The sequence below is a fragment of the Callospermophilus lateralis genome, chromosome 8, assembly GCF_048772815.1.
Source record: "Callospermophilus lateralis isolate mCalLat2 chromosome 8, mCalLat2.hap1, whole genome shotgun sequence".
Classification (NCBI taxonomy): domain Eukaryota; kingdom Metazoa; phylum Chordata; class Mammalia; order Rodentia; family Sciuridae; genus Callospermophilus; species Callospermophilus lateralis.
In genome coordinates, this window is record NC_135312.1 from 63,930,270 (window position 1) to 63,947,538 (window position 17,269).

Below are 17,269 nucleotides of genomic sequence, written 5' to 3' on the forward strand. Positions count from 1 at the left end.
TATGGAATGTTCAAAACAGAGTCAAGGAGCTGGGGCTGTAGCTCAGTGGCAGAGTGCTTGCCTTGCACAAGTGAGGCCCTGGGTTCGATCCTCAGCACCACATAAAAGTAAACAAAATAAAGGCATGCTGTCCATCTGCAACTACAAATAAATAAATAAATAAATAAATAAATAAATAAATAAATGACAACAACAACAACAACCAAAAACAGAGTCAAGATAAGCCCTGGTTTTTGGCCTGAGTAATTGGAAAGGTGGAGTTGCTGTGTCCTGAGTGGGGAAGAATAGGTTTATGAAAAGATCCAGAGTTACCTTTTGTACATATGATAGCTAAATGGAAATATCTAATAGGGAGCTGAATATATTAATATAGAGGTATAGAGTTCTGAAGAGGGTGTGGGCTAGAGGTATACATTTGGGAGTAATTGGTATATAGATGAAATTTAAAGCCGTTAGATGAAATCCCTAGAAGAGGGAATGTAAAAAGAGAAAAGGACTGAGTACCTAGGACTGGAACTCTCCAACAGTAAGAGATCAGGGGCAGGAAGATATAGTAAATGAGAATTCATTGGGATAAGAACAGAAGAATGTAGAGTGTGCTGTCTTAGAAGCCAAATCAGGAATTTGTATCAAGAAGGAGCGAGTATTCATATATGATGTTGAGGGGTGAGGGTTAACCATTGGCAATTAGTAATATGGAGACCACTGGTGACCTTGACAAAAGTGAAAGCCTGGAATAGTTTAAGAGAGAATAGAAGAGCTTGAGGGGGTGTGCTGTAAGATTCATAGTTCTAGGCTAGCCTTATCAACTTAGCAAGACCCTACCTTAAAAAAAAAAAAAAAATAATTAAAAAGGGCTAGGAGTAGAGTACTTCTGAGTTAAATCCCCCCTCCCCCACTCTGCCTCTCAACACATACACTAACAGAGAATGGAAGAGAAGAATTGGAGACTCTGGGGTAGTTTTCAAAAAGGAAGCAAAGAAATAGGGTAGAAGATAATAGTGTAGATTAGGCTAAGAAGCAATTTTTTTCTTTTATGATCTAGTGGAAAGCAAAAAAATTGATATTGAGGAGTTGGGGAAAGAGTTCTTAAAGAAATAGCCAAAAGGGGAAGGGAATTTAATAGAGGAATGGGTTCACAGAGGGGCATCATAGATAGTTCATCAGTGGCAGCGTTGCTTTAGCTCTGCACTATTGACATGTTAGATTGGATAATCCTTCATTGTGGAGGCTGTTCTGTGTATTGCAAAATGTTTTGAAGCATCTGGTCCTCTACTCCCCAGATGCCAATAGCACTACTATCTGTAATCAAAATGTCTGTAGACATTGCCACATGTTCCCTGATGGCAAAATTGCTTTCCAGTGATGATAGTAACCACTAGGGACACAGAGTATATGGATGCAATTGCTATTGATGCAATCAAGTTTGTGCAAGTACTCCTTGCTTCAGTTTTCTTAGGGAAGTCAGAATCAAAATAATCAGCTGTAACTGTGGGTAGGAGATGGGAATTATGAAATTAAGAGACAAGAATATAGACTGAATAAATGAAAATTTATTTCTTTGTTTTTCTTTGGTACTGAATATTTAACCCAGGAGCACTTAACCACTAAGCCACATCCCCAGCCCTTTTTATTTTTTATTTTGAGACAGGGTCTTTTTAAGTTGCTGAGGCTGGTCTCGAACTTCCTCCTATCTTAGACTCCTGAGTTGCTGGGATTACAGGTGTCCACCACCACTCCCAGCTTGGAAACTTTTTTCTTTAAAAAATGATTGATTCTGGCTCTGTGTCGCATACCTGTAATCCCAGTAGCGTGGGAGTCTGAGGCAGGAGAATTGTGAGTTCAAAGCCAGCTTCAGCAAAAGCGAGGTGCTAAGCAACTCAGTAAGACCCTGTCTCTAAATAAAAAATACAAAATAGGGCTGGTGATATGGCTCAGTGGTCATGTGCCCCTGAGTTCAATTCCTGGTACCCTCACAAAAAAGCACTTTTGCTGGTCAGTAGAAAGGGTAAATTTTCTGTGAGAATTAATCTTAAATTTTGTGGATTTTGAAGTGTGTAAGATTTTTAGTTATATATTCTCTGCATAAAATGTGACCAGTAGGATAAAGAAGAAAATAAAATTACCTATAATCCTACCTGCTACCATAATTGCTATTATTGTTTTAATATATGTATATAGAAATACATTTTAATGGTATTTAAAACATACTGTTTTATTTCATTTTTTCATTTAGCAAAAAGCATATGGTGACTATAATCAGAGTAATTATTTTAACTATATTTATGTTACAAAAGTATTCTACCTTTTTATGTACCACAACTTGACTACCATAAATACTATAATAGGTGATTTCATTTCTTTTCAATTACAGATATTTATAAATAACTGTACAAATGAATATTCTTGTATATCAATATGTGGGTTTGATTATCTTCTTAGGATTCTTTTTTTTTCTGGAGATAAAATATAGTGGGTTAAGAGCATATGTAATTAAAGGATTAAAGGTTAAAGAACATATTGCCAAAAATTGTTCTCTAGGAAAGTTATGCCAAGTATAGTCCCACTAGTAGTATATGATATGCCTCAGAATTGGCAGTTGTTCTTTCAAGATCCTTGCTTTATGAGATTATCTGAGAATTATAAGCAACTAAAATATAATGTGACCAATATGATGAAATAAAACTTATGTTAAAATTTTCTGTAATATAAGTCAGTAAAAAGTTTGATTTCCTTATATTAACAGTATATATAGGAAAGGAAAAATAATGTTTTTTATTATTGTTAAAAATTTTCTTTATAAAATATCAAATCATTCTGTATTTTTTCTGATATGTTGTAGACAGTACAATGTAGATTATAAACTGGAGACTTACCTGAAGATTGCTAGGCTATATCTGGAGGATGATGATCCCGTCCAGGCTGAGGCTTACATAAATCGGGCATCATTACTTCAGAATGAATCAACCAATGAACAGTTACAGATACATTATAAGGTAACAGATAAACTTTTGTATTGGAGAATCATACTGTATGTTCCAGATCATCTGATAAGAGCTTTTATTTTAGAAATTCTCTTTGTTTATGTGTCATTCTTTATTGCTTTTGTTTTTTAATTTTGCCCCTAATTGGAACATTTTCCTTCTCTCTAGGTATGCTATGCACGTGTTCTTGATTATAGAAGAAAATTCATTGAAGCTGCACAAAGGTACAATGAGCTTTCTTACAAGACTATAGTCCATGAAAGTGAAAGACTAGAGGCCTTAAAACATGCTTTGCACTGTACCATCTTAGCATCAGCAGGTAAACACATAATTTATGCTTAATGAAGTTAGTTATCTTTGCTTAATAATTTTAGGGTGATTACTGTTGGAAAATTTAGCAAGGAATGTCTTTTAAGTGGAGTCTTAATATAAATATGATAAATTTAGCAGGTATTTAAATAAGTCAAAAACAGCAATAAAATGAATTGTTAACTTTAAAAATTTAATATGGGGCTGGGGATGTGGCTCAAGTGGTAGCACGCTCGCCTGGCATGCGTGCGGCTGGGGTTCGATCCTCAGCACCACATACCAACAAAGATGTTGTGTCCGCTAAGAACTAAAAATAAATATTAAAAAAATTCTCTCTCTCTCAAAAAAAAAATAAATAAATAAAAAATAAAAATAAAATAAAAAAATAAAAATTTAATATGCATGTTTTAGACTTGGCATTCATACTTTTTTTCTTTTTTGTATTGGGAATTAAACCCAGGGGTGCTTTACCACTGAGCCACATCCCCAGCCCTGTTTTGTGTAGTATTCAGAGACAAGATCTCAGTGTGGTGCTTAGGGCCTCAATAAGTTGCTGAGGCTGGTTTTGAACTGGTGATCCTCCTTTCCACACCAGCTTTTTCTTTAATAAATATAATGAATTAACTTTTTACTCAACTAAAGCAGGTAAATCACTCAAGTACAAAGGACTCTTAAAAGACATTAGGAAGAACAATAAGAAGGAATGTCTGCCAGGTACGGTGGCACATGCCTATAATCCCAGTGGCTTGGGAGGCTGATGCAGGAAGATCACAAGTTCGAAGCCAGGTTTTAGTAATTTAACAAGATCCTGTCTCAAAATGAAAAATAAAAAAAGGACTGGGGATGTGGCTCAGTGGTTAAGCATCCCTGGGTGCAATCCATGGTACAAAAAATAAAACAGGAGAAGGAATGCTTATTCTAGGAATGGGGATACAGCTCAGCAGTAGAGATTTTGCCTTCCATGTGTGAAGCCCTGTTTTCCATTTCCAGTACTTGGGAAGGGTTCAGGGGAACCATGACTTTTCTAAATCCTTCTGAAATCTTCAGTCTTGGACCATATTCAGTTGAGAGCCCAATGACAAATTCAAGCCACGCATTTTGTTCTTTATGAAATAGTAGTCTTACTTACTTTTTGTTGCGAAAATGATAGTACATAAACAGGGTGTTGCTTCATTTTCTAAAGAACTATCACTTCTTCCTAGTACTTCTTGCAATACAGAAGTACTTTTTATACCCAATTAATGGCATGATACACAATTTTGCAACTTTTTTCATATGATTAAATACTATAGTGATCTTTGTGTCAGTACACACATTCATTTTGATTTTCTATTTTCTGGCTTGATCATAAAGTATATAGTCAGTGACAGACAATGTTATAGTAATTATGCACATGGTAAGTATACCTTTAGGTTAAATTCCCAGGTGCAAAGGAACATCTTTTAACTTTTTAATATACACTTTCACTTTTTAATATAAGTTATTCATTGCCCTTTAATATTACACTAAAAAAAAAAGTTCATGAGTACCTGATTTCTCACATAGGTATTACCAAGTTTTTTTTTTATCTTTGCTAATCTGATAAATGAAAAATTGTGTCTCATTTTAGTTTTAATTCACATTTCATTTGTTATGAATGTTCTTAAGCAAATTTTTATGTGTTTAAAAAAATATCATTGTTGAAAAACCGGTATTTTCTTTCTGATTGAATTATGTATTTATGTCTATTGGCCATCCATTTTTTGAATTGTTCATCCTTTTCTTGATAACTTGTGGAAGCTTTTTATATATAAAAGGTGATTAATAAAAATATTTCAAATTTGTTTTCAAATTTTTTGGCTTGGTTTTTAACATCCCCCCACCCTTCCCCCCCAAAAAAAAAAGTTCCCCAGAAGCTTATTTTATATGTGTATGTGTGTGTCTTTGTCTTTTTTTAAAATATTTTCTTAGTTGTCAATGGACCTTTATTTTATTTATTTATATGTGGTGCTGAGAATCAAACCCAATACCTCATGCATGCTAGGCAAGTGCTCTACCACTGAGCCACAACCCCAGTCCCAAGCATGTATTCTTACCACTGAGCTATAACCCTAATCTCTAATTTTTATATAGTTAAATTTATTAATCTTTCTCTTATGGTTTCTAGGTTTAGTTGTGTTGCTTAGAAATGTTTTTCCTACTCTGACATTTATTTCATATTTATATATTTGTATATTATGTATTTAAAATATATGTATATACATATATAAAATATATACTATATAATATTTATAATATATAGTTAATATATATATGTTATATGCACATACATATATTTTCAATTATATATTATATATAATATATTTAATATATATTAAAATTCAGTTTCTTCATGTTTTCTTTGAATACTTCTGGTTCTCTAATTCTTGAATGTTAAAATCTTTTTACTTTCTGAAAAATTGAGAACCCTAGAGAAATTTTGTTTATAGAACATAACTACTCTGATTAATGAGGATTGACTGTATTTTGGTAGGCAAAAATGAGATCATAAATTATGATTGTTTTTCTTTGAAGAAACATTGTAAAAGTATTTGATGCTTATGTTTCCCTTAGGACAGCAGCGTTCTCGGATGTTAGCTACTCTTTTTAAAGATGAAAGGTGCCAGCAACTTGCTGCATATGGGATCCTAGAGAAAATGTACCTAGATAGGATCATCAGAGGAAATCAACTTCAAGAATTTGCTGCCATGCTGATGCCTCACCAAAAAGCAACTACAGCTGATGGTAATGATTATGCCTTGCACATATGTAGGTATAGCTAATGGAAAGTGTTAAATTAGAAGCATCTTGCTGTCTTTTCATAACATTTCATTATAACTACTTTATGATTAAAAACAGGAATATGCCAGGTGTGGTGGCACACGCCTATAATCCTAGCAGCTTAGGAAGCTGAGGCAGGAGGATTGTGAGTTCAAAGCCAGCCTGAGCAAAAATAAGGTGCTAAGCAACTCAGACACTATCTCTAAATAAAATACAAAATAGGGCTGGGGATATGGCTCAGTGGTTAAGTGCCCCTGATTCAATCTGTGGTACCATCCACTCACCACAAAAAAAGAGGAATACTATATTGACTGAAGATGAATATGATACACAGACATGGGCTTGACATATATTTTTAAATAGCTCCCATTGGAAAGCATTTTGTGAAATAATGCAGTTTTTGGAAACTCATGAAAGCAAAAGAAATTATGGACTATACTGATAATGCCTATGTGTGTGTGTGTGTGTATGTGTGTGGTGCTGGGGATTGAACCCAGGGCCTTGTGCATGCAAGGCAAGCTCTCTACCAAGTGAGCTATATCCCTAGCCCAATAACAATGCCTATTTTTAAAGAAACTTCAACCATTGATAAATAACATAATCTTAAACATCAGATTGTAACAACGCATAATTAGCCAGTCGTATTTTAGGGCAAAATTTGGCATAGTAGCTTGCCCAAGGTTACACAAGGTGTAGTGTTGCCAATAAGAATAGAACTTGGTGTCATGTTTCCTAGTAATGGGATATATCTGCTTAAGTCAGACTGCCTTACCAGGAAAACTGTTTTCAGTAGTTGCTTATTGAAAACATAAATTGTTTTATGTGTATTTGCATACAGAGGTTTTAAAGTAGCTTATAATGGTAACACATATGATACTAAAAAACATAGGTGTAGACAAGTAGAAACATGGAAAAGATCAAGAAAAGCATGCATATTGTTATAGAACATAACTACTACTTGCTGCCTTGAATTCACTCTCATCCTATATCAAAGAGAAATTAGCTGTAAAGAGTCAGCCATAAAGCTGACTAGATTTAGCTGTAAAGTGTTAATAGTGACTAGCTGAAAGATGCACACTTCATCCAATCTTACTGCTCTGAGTTAAACCAGATCAGTGAAGGGATTATATTGACTTCATTAAATTTCTTTTGTTTAATTGCACTTAAGCAACTCAGTTCATTCTCATTTACTCTCTAGAGAAGATATTTTTTGCATAGAATTTACTTTATGCAGGTCTTCAGGAAAAATTTCCTTTAATGTTTTAGAATTAGTTCTAGTTCTGAGCATTTAGTTTTTAATCTTATTTAAACACATTGGGAATAGATAAGCTGATTTTCTTATTTTGCTTGGCTGCTAGAAAACTTAAAATTAAATTTGTAGCCTATCTATCTGTCAATGTATGTATGTGTTTTGATGGGAGCTGTTCTTTCTTTCTTTCTTTCTTTCTTTTTGGTATTGGGGACTTAACCTTAGGGTACTTTACCATTGAGCTATAACCTCAGCCCTTTTTCTTTTGAGACAGGGTGTCAATACGTTGCTCAGGGCCTTGCTAAGTTGCTGAAGCTGTCCGTGGAACTTGGAATCTTCCTGTCTCAGCCTCAGGCCTGTGCCACTGAACACAGCTTCTTTTTTGGGGGGGTGCTGGAGATTGAACTCGGGGCACTTGACCGCTGAGCCACATCCCCAGCCCTATTTTGTATTTTATTTAGAGATAGGGTCTCACTTACCATTGCCGAGGTTGGCTTTGAACCCGTGATTCTCCTGTCTCAGCCTCCAAACCACTGACATTACAGGTGTGCACTACCATGCCCAACTCTTTTTTCTTTTTAAATTCTCTTTTTGGTGTATTCTGTGCAGCTATAGACTCTTTAAGTTGTCTGACACACCACTTAAAAGCTAGATAAGGGGGCTAGGTTGTGGCTCGGTGGCAGAGCACTTGCCTCACACATGTGAGACACTGGATTTGATCCTCAGCATCACATAAAAATAATAAACAAAATAAAGATATGTGTCTATGTATAATTTTAAAATATATTTAAAAAGCTAAGTAAAATTTTTAGAAGTTGTTGAAATTGATATAGTTGAGCTTCAGGTATAACTTTGACTTTAAGATATAATTAATTAGATAATTTATTTAGAAAAGAAGAATATTCCCCTAGTATCTCTGAGGAACAAATGATTCTCATGTGTGACTATATACAGAGGAAATATGTGTCTTATTCCTCTTTCTTTTTAGACCTCATTTCTTTCCTTATTTATCTTTCTTGGACATTTTTGTTTACTGGTATTCCCACAGCTTACAATCTTGATTTTGGAACTGGAGGTTGAACCCATATGTATTGGATCACTGAACTACATCCCCATCCCTTTTTATTTTTTACTTTGAAACAGGGCCTCATTAAGTTGCTGAGGCTGGACTCAAACTTTCAGTCCTCCTCCCTCAGCCTACTGGGTTGCTGGGATTATAGGCTTGTACCACCCATGCTCAGCTCTTAACTTGCAATCTTTTTTTTTTTTTTTTTTTAAAGACTTGGGCAGTTTCTTTTAATTTTTAATTTTTTTTTAAAGAGAGAGAGAGAATTTTAATATTTATTTTTTAGTTTTTGGCTGACACAACATCTTTGTTTGTATGTGGTGCTGAGGATCAAACCCGGGCCGCATGCATGCCAGGCAAGCGCGCTACTGCTTGAGCCACATCCCCATCCCCTTAACTTGCAATCTTAAAACAATTTTTACTTTGACTTTAGTGGTTTCTAATATTACTAGAATTGTGCAATATTATTACTAATCTATTTTCTGTCCTATAGGTTTATCTATTTTGGACATTTTAAATAAATGGAATCATATATGGCCTTTTGTGGCTGACTTTTTTCACTTTGCATAATGTTTTCAAAGTTCAAACATAGTGCATATCAGTACTTTATTCCTTTAATATAAAGGAATACCAAAGAATATTCTATCATGGGATGTACCATTTTACTTATTTGTTTGTCATTTGATGGGCATTTAGGTTGTTTTTATTTTGGGGCTATTAATGCTACTATGAACTTCTGCATGAATGTTTTTGTATGTATATGTTTTCAATTCTATTGAGTGTACTCCTAGAAATGGAATTACTGAATCATATGATAACTTTGTGTTTTTATTAGTCTTTTTTTTTGGACTGGGGATTGAACCCAGGGATGCTTAATCACTGAACTGCAGCCCAACTTCTTTTTATTTTTTATTTTGAGATAGGGTCTGGCTAAGTTGCTTAGGGCCTTGCTAAGTTGCTGAGGCTGGCTTTGAACTTGTGATTCTCCTGCCTCAGCCTCCTGTATCCCTGGAATTACAGATGTGCACCACTATACCAGGCTAATTAGTCTTTTAAGAATCTGCTAATGTGTTTTTCAAATAGTAGCTGCATTTTATATTCCTTATAACTGGTGTAAATTTTCCAGTTTTACCACAGTCTAATCCATACTTGTCATTATATATTTTTTTTATTTATCCATCCTACTGGGTGAAGTGGTGTATCATTGTGATTTTGATTTGAAGTTCTCTGGTAGCTAATAATGTTGAATACCTTTTCATTATGCTCATTGCCCTTTTGTGAATCTTCTTTGGGAAAATATCTTTTCAGATCCTTTACCAATTTTTAAATTGGGTTATGTGCCCTTTTATTATTATATTGTAACAATGCTTTAGATAGTCTAGATACAAGTGCCTTACCAGATAAATGATTGGGAAATATTTTTTCTCATTCTGTGTATAGTCTCTTTACGTTTTTTTTTTTTCAATGCTGGGAATTGAACCTAGGGCCTTACATATGTTAGGCATGTGTTCTACCACTGAGCTACACCTCTAGCCTTCTTCACTTTTTTTTTTCACTTTACTTTTTTGATGGTGTCCTTTGAAGTATGAAAGTTTTTAATTTTGATGAAGTACAGTTTATTTGTATTCTTTTTTTTCTTGTCCTTTGGTGTCATGTATAAGAAACCATTGCCTAATTCAAGGTTATGAAGATTTACTCTATTAAAAGCTTCATGGGAATAGCCCTTACATTTAGGTCTTTGATTTATTTTGAATGAATTTTTTTATATGGTGTGAGGTAGGGATCTAACTCAATTCTTTTGCATGTGTATATCCAGTGGGCCCAACAACATTTGTTGAAAAAACTACTTTTCCCATTGAATTGTCTTGGTACTCTTGTTGACCACCAATTGACCATAAATGTGAGTGTATTTCTGGACTCTTTAAGTTTTGTTCCATTGAATAATAGTTATGCCCTTATGCCAGTACTACAATGTCTTGATTGCTATATCTTTGTAATTGGTTTTCGAATTGGGGAATGTAGATTCTACAACTTCGTTTTTTTTTAAGATAATTTGTTTTTAAGATGTTGATGGACCTTTATTTTATTCATTTATTTATAGGTAGTGCTGAGAATTGAATCCAGTGCCTCACACATGCTAAGCAAGCGCACTACCACTGAGCCACAACCCAGCCCTCAAGATTATTTGGTTCTTCTGGGTTTTTTCAATTTTCAGATGAATTTTAGAATCAACCTATCAATTTCTACAAATTAGCAAGCCAAGGTTTTGATAGGGGGATTGCATTGAATCTGCCGACTTAACTATATCAGCCTTCCCCACTTATTCAGTTATTTTTAAAAAATTATTTAAATTAGGTGTACAGCAGAATGCATTTTGATATATTACACATGATTGCAGCACAACTTTTCATTTCTCTGATTGTACACGATGTAGCATCGCACCATATGTGCAGTCATACATGTACCTGGGTAATAATATCCCATCACATTCCATCATCTTTCCTGCCTCCATACTCCCTCCCCTTTCTTCTCTCCCCTTTGCCCAAAGTTCCTCCATTTTTCCCATACTCTCCCCTATTATGGATTAGCATCCACTTATCAGAGAGAACATTCAGCCTTTGGTATTTGGGGATTGGCTTACTTCGCTTAGCATGATATTCTCCAATTCTGTCCATTTACCTGCAAATGCCATAATTTTATTCTCTTTTAATGCTGAGTAATATTCCATTGTGTATATATATCACAGTTTTTTAAATCCATTCATCTATGGAAGGGTATCTGGGTTGGTTCCATAGTTTAGCTATTGTGAATTGAGCTGCCATAAACTGTTCAGTTATTTTTAATTTTTTTGCAGCAGTGTTTTATAAACTATAAGTTTTATATTTTTTGTTCCTAAGTACTTTGTGTTTTTTGATGTTCTTTAGACACAATTGTTTTCTTAATTTTATTTTGTTTATTCATTAATGATATATATATAAATACAATTGATTTTGTGGATAGATTTTTATAAGTTACAACATTAGAAGATTTCAGTTCTGCCTCTATAAAAATATTGTCCCTATTTCTTTCTTTCTTATTTATTTTTTTAATTTATTTTTAGTTGTAGATGAACAGAATACCTTTATTTATTTATTTATTTATTTTTATGTGGTTCTGAGGATCAAACTCAGTGCTTTATACATGCTAGGCAAGTGCTCTACCACTGAGCCTTAACCCCAGCTCCTACTATTCTTAATTCTCAGCTGTTACATTATCACAGTAATGATTATAAGAGAAAATTTTAAGAAATAAGATTTAAAAATTACTAAAACATGTTGTATTTTCCCATTTGCAGATACACTTTTGTTTGTTTTTATTTGTTTGTGGTACTGGAGATTAAACCAAGGGGCACTCCACTACTGAGCTACATTCCCAGCCCTTTTTATTTTGTAATTTTTAATCAAACAGTTAAATTCATTCACTTAGTAAGTACTTAGCAATCACTAATTTTGCAAATGCTGTTTTACTTTTATTTAATTGTATGTTAATCAAATTGTATCAAATAAAGGAGTATTGGCTACTTTTAAAATACTGATCAGAGGAATAAGGGTAATGATTTTGAGCAGAGCAGAAAATCAATAAAAGGTCTAGTTATTATACCCTAGAAATTTTCAGAAAAAAAGATGCATCCTTTAAAGTATATGATATATAACTATCTTATTTATATTTAAGGTTCTAGCATCTTGGACAGAGCTGTTATTGAACACAATTTGTTGTCTGCAAGCAAATTATATAATAATATTACCTTTGAAGAACTTGGAGCTCTTTTAGAGATCCCTGCAGCTAAGGTATTTTCTTGATTCTAATACATAAAAAAAACTACTTTTGAAAAAACTACTTTGACTCAGAACTGTTGAAGTAATGAGAAAATAAAATACATAGTTGGTAAATGTTGTCAATCACTGCAGCAAAAATAAAACTACATTACAACACATAAAAACCTTCAAGTAAATGAAAATAAATTGTTTAAATACTGAAATGCTATTGTAATGGAATTGCCTTAGTACTTTTAGTTTTGGTTTTTAAAAATTGTGTTTATGATAAAGTTATCTAGAATGGAAATCTATAGACTTCCAGATTATGACACCCATTTCATGAGGATATCTTTGTTTAGTGTTTATTTATATCTTCTTCATAATGATTTCTGATTTTTAAAAAATTGATATTGATACATGCCTTCTTTTTTTGCACTAGATTAACTTGAAGGTTAAATATTTCATCTTTTTTTTAATATTTTGTTTTTAGTTGTAGTTGGACACAATACATTTATTTTATTTATTTATTTTTATGTGGTGCTGAGGATCAAACCCAGCGCCTCCCACATGCTAGGTGAGCGCTCTACTGCTGAGCCACAACCCCAGCCCCAAATATTTTATCTTTTGAGAGAATGATATGGAAATACCTCAGGCTATTCTGTTGCAATTTCTGTGATCAGTTTTAATTTAAAAAATGTGTCTTAAGTATATATGAGGAATTTACTCCTAAGGAATTTAATTTAATTAGGATTCAGTTAGCCATATATATATTTAATTTCATTCTTAGGATTGAATTATTAGGGAATTTAATTTCATCCTTAGGATTTACTAAGGACTTACAAGAAAATTTAATTTCACTCTTCCAAGTTGGTTGGTCATATATAAATTCCAACAATGTACCAATGGTATGTAAAGGGTGTTTCAGTTATTTACAAAATGTTCTCTCAATTTTAAATAGTATTAAAAGTAAGCAACTTTAACCTTAAAGTCAGACAATTATGTGTCGAATTCCCCTTTTATCTGGTAGTGAAATTTCAATTTAGGATTTTCTAACAATTTCTTTTTGGGAACCAAGACTTAAGTTACCATTTAAAAGATGCTTTCTTCTTAGATTTTGAGGTATAATCCCCTTGCTGATCCTAAAAGAAATTAATGTACTTGAAACAATAAATGATAGTCGTAGTCTGTTAGCAGTGATTTAATTGCTTTTGAAGTAATAAATGACTTCCAATGCTGTTTGCATTCACATACTAGACATTAAATATGTCTTCAGGAGCTAAGATGGAAGATCCTTTGCTCCCCTTTAATTGTCTTTTAAATCCTTTGAATCTGAACATCTATTCCTTCTTTTAATATATTTTTTTAAAAATATGTAACTTAAAGAGTTTTTGGGACAATAAACACTGTGGAAATTGAAATGAAATAAAAACTAGGTTTTTTCCTCCAGGGGAAGATCCTAGTGAAAAGAAAATTGTTAGTTGATTTTGAGCAGAAGAAAAAATTGGTCAAAGGGTTAGATTCTTGTTTAAAATCTGACAAGAATATATCCAAATTGACTTAAAATAATGTAATGCCCACAAATAATTAGGAAAATAAGCAGATTTATAAGACATGTTTTTCTAATGGTTGGCAGATGAATGTATATGTAAAGCTTAGAGATAGATAAACCAGAAGTTTTCAATTCTCTTATATGTGAATAACTCTTAGATGTAATAAGTTTGAAAATTTATTGTTTTTTTTTAATAGGCAGAAAAGATAGCATCCCAAATGATAACAGAAGGACGTATGAATGGATTTATTGACCAGATTGATGGAATAGTTCATTTTGAAAGTAAGAAGTTTTGTGTATCTGTTTTATGAAATGGCAGTGAATTTTGCACATGTATGATTAAAATATATTGAATAATTTCTTTTGACACAGAATTTTACTACTGGAATAAGTCTATTTCTAAGAAATAATTTTAAATAACTTTATATTCATGAATCTGCTTAATGCAGCATTTGCTAAACTAAGGAAAAATTGAAACTTGAATTTTATGAGTTTACTCAATTACTTATCAAACATTTATTGACCTCATAAGATGTATTGGGCATGTGGAAATGCCAGTTGCATTTTCTATTCAGCAGCTCATTAAACTAATGGAAGCGAGCAGGTAAGTGGATCCCTTCACTTTGTCTGATATCCTTTCTGCTCTTTATTCCCACATCCATTACACCCTGGTCTTTGTTGTATCCAGGACTGTTCCACTTGTAAAATTTTAATTTGAAATACCTCACTCTGACCATAACCTTTTCCCTTTTTCTCTGTTGGTCTGTCTCAGTTTCTCCCATTCTACTTACTCCCATCCCACAGCTCTTCCTTGACCACATGGGAGCTGCTGATTGACTCTTTTCTTCCTTCCAGTCAGTGAAACCCTTTTATTTGTCTTTACTTTTCTTTCTAATTGGCTTGGATTCCATAATCCATTAGTTTAATTACTTTTTTACAGGTACCCTAGAATACTTACTTGCCTGTTGACTTTTTATTCCAGCTGTCCAGGAAACTTCACCTTGAAAGACAGAATGTCTTTTCCAAACCTGCACATGAATAGCTAGCTAGTGTTGCTGGAGGAGGATCAAGTATCAGACAGGTACACTGAAAATTTAAGATCACACGTCCTCAATACTACCTAGGATTCATGGTACATTTTTCTAGTCCACCACTGTGCAATAACTATTTCGGATTTGATTTTTCTTTAACCTATGACTTTTTTCCTCTCTCTGAACAAAAACCCTTATTTCCTGTTTCACAAAATAAGAAAAAGAAAATGCATCATTGTAAAATTATTTTAACCTCTTGATCAGATTTAAAACCTCTAAATTTTAGGTATAGACCTAAATATTTTTTTGTCTTTCTTGTTATATTGGAGATGTTTTCCATCTCCCTGTCCATTTCTTTTGCCTGTGCTTCTCTATCCTCTACTTCCCCACCCACTCATTTAAGAAGAAGAAGAAAAGTACTGTTTTAGGAACTTGAAGTTAGCAGTTAAATTTTTGTTTGTTTTCATTCTTTTTTTACTTTGTTGACCTTTTTTCATTAATATTTAAGTGTACACAGGTCTCTCCCATTTAAAGAAAGATCGTTTTATCTTTGAGACTTCATCTTGACTTTTCAAAAAACTGAATGGTGTTGCTCACTTTCCTATTTGGACACCTCACTACCATCACTAATGCTGCCTTGATTTCTTTCTTCTCCAGCTCATTTTTCTGCTTTCCTTACTACTTCACCAGGTATTCTTTGCAGTCATTATAGATTCTGTGGTACCTTTAAATATTGGAGTTGCTTATGGCCCCCTTGATTCAGCTACCATCTCTTTGTAGACAGTGGCTACATTTACTTTCATGTCAATCTTTGATTCCCAGCCCATGGCTTTAGTTCATTATTACGGTGTTTGTACTTGACTGCTTCATGGGCATCTTAGAATGAACACATATCCAAAACTGAATTCATTATCTCTCTTTCCTGTGTGATCCTAGCCATTCAAAAACTGCATTGTTCACTTTCTCCAACATTCCTTGTTCTTAATGTCCTCTTCTCCTTCACTGCCCAGAAACCTGCCAGTTATTCCTTTTAATGGCATATAGAATCCTTTTGCTTTTCTTCATTTTGTACCACTTGCCAACCTATTCTTTTTTTTTTTTAATATTTTTTTACTTGCAGTTGGACACAATGCCTTTATTTTATTTATTTTTATGTGGTGCTGAGGATTGAGCCCAGTGCTGCGCATGTGCTAGATGAGCACTCTACCGCTGAGCCCCAGCCCCAGCCCTGTCACCTATTCTACTATTCTAACCCTACTATCCTAACCTCTTCTGCTGTAGAGACAGAAGCCTTTCCCCTACTTCATATCTACAATTGCTCCTTTCTAATCTTTTTTCCTGCTAGCCAGAGTGATTGTGATCTTTTAAAAATGCAAACATAAAAAAGAAATTTTAAAAAACTCTAACGATCGAATCATGTTGTTTTTGTTTACACTCTGATGAATGACTTCCCTGTTGCTTGTCAAAGCTCTACAAAGTTTCCAAAATACCCTTCCTGATCCTCTTTAGCTTTCTCTCACCAATCCAGCCACATAGTTCTTTGTATTTTTTTCAGCATTGTAAATTCTTGCCTCTATCAAACCTCCTAAATATTCACCCTCTTTAGCCATCTTTGTTTTGTCCCACGTCTCAATTTGAACAGTGTTAATCAGTAGGTATCTTCTTATCTCTCCAGATTAGGGGTAGCTTTGTATGTTCTCATGTCACCCTGAATTTCTTCCTAACATTAATCGTAATAATTTTCAATTGTATATCTTTGTCTAAATGTTTCCTTCTGCTTCCAAGCTGAACTTCCTGATGGCAGATATTAATACTGTCATATTTTACACAGTATATTCAACATCCAGTGACTAGTGCACAGAAAATGAGAAATAAACACTGTAGATGACAAGTAGCATGGCAGAGGTATCACCAAGGGTCATTCAAATTAACTTATATTAAGTTAATATATAAAATATTTTTCTAATTTTCTTAGATCTCAAAAAGTAATGGTAAATATGCTCATAACAAGTAAAGCATTACAATGGTAAATAAAGGAAGCATTCATAATATTTTCCCACTCCTTTTCTTTTCCTCTAAGGTCTCTGATGTAACTAATAATGTCTGTGAACCTTGTGTGTCTTTCTAGATGCTATGCAAGATAATGTAAAAACATAGATGTCTTTTAAAAGTGGGATTACAAGTATTTTAAAGTACATAATACTTAAAATTGCTTTTCAAATTTATTATACTATGGATATATTTTCAAGTTATAAATAGCAATCTAATTTGTTTTATAGCTATGTAATATTTCATTGAGTTCAAATCTTTACCATTGTCAAGTGGTTGCCCCCCCCCCCTTTTTTTTTTAATCAGTGGGGTTTGAACCCATGGGTGCTCTACCACTGAACTACATTCCTGGTCCTTAATTTTGGGATGGAGTCTCATTAAAATGTCACTGAGGGCTCCATTAAGCTGCTGAGGCCGGCCTGGAACTTGTGATCCTCTT

The 17,269-nt window shown here is 33.5% G+C and overlaps 1 protein-coding gene across 2 annotated transcripts in view; it reads left to right on the forward strand.

Annotated features, from left to right (window-relative positions):
- Nucleotides 1-17,269, forward strand: part of Cops4 (COP9 signalosome subunit 4) — a 34,121-nt gene that overhangs the window by 13,829 nt on the left and 3,023 nt on the right. Inside the window, exons 5-9 of one of the 2 annotated variants that reach the window (XM_076864695.1) lie at nt 2,843-2,996; nt 3,153-3,303; nt 5,886-6,056; nt 12,119-12,234; nt 13,948-14,032. In XM_076864695.1, coding sequence (XP_076720810.1) covers nt 2,843-2,996; nt 3,153-3,303; nt 5,886-6,056; nt 12,119-12,234; nt 13,948-14,032 — 677 coding nt within the window. The remainder of the gene's footprint in view (nt 1-2,842; nt 2,997-3,152; nt 3,304-5,885; nt 6,057-12,118; nt 12,235-13,947; nt 14,033-17,269) is intronic. The other variant, XM_076864696.1, reaches the window with a different exon arrangement.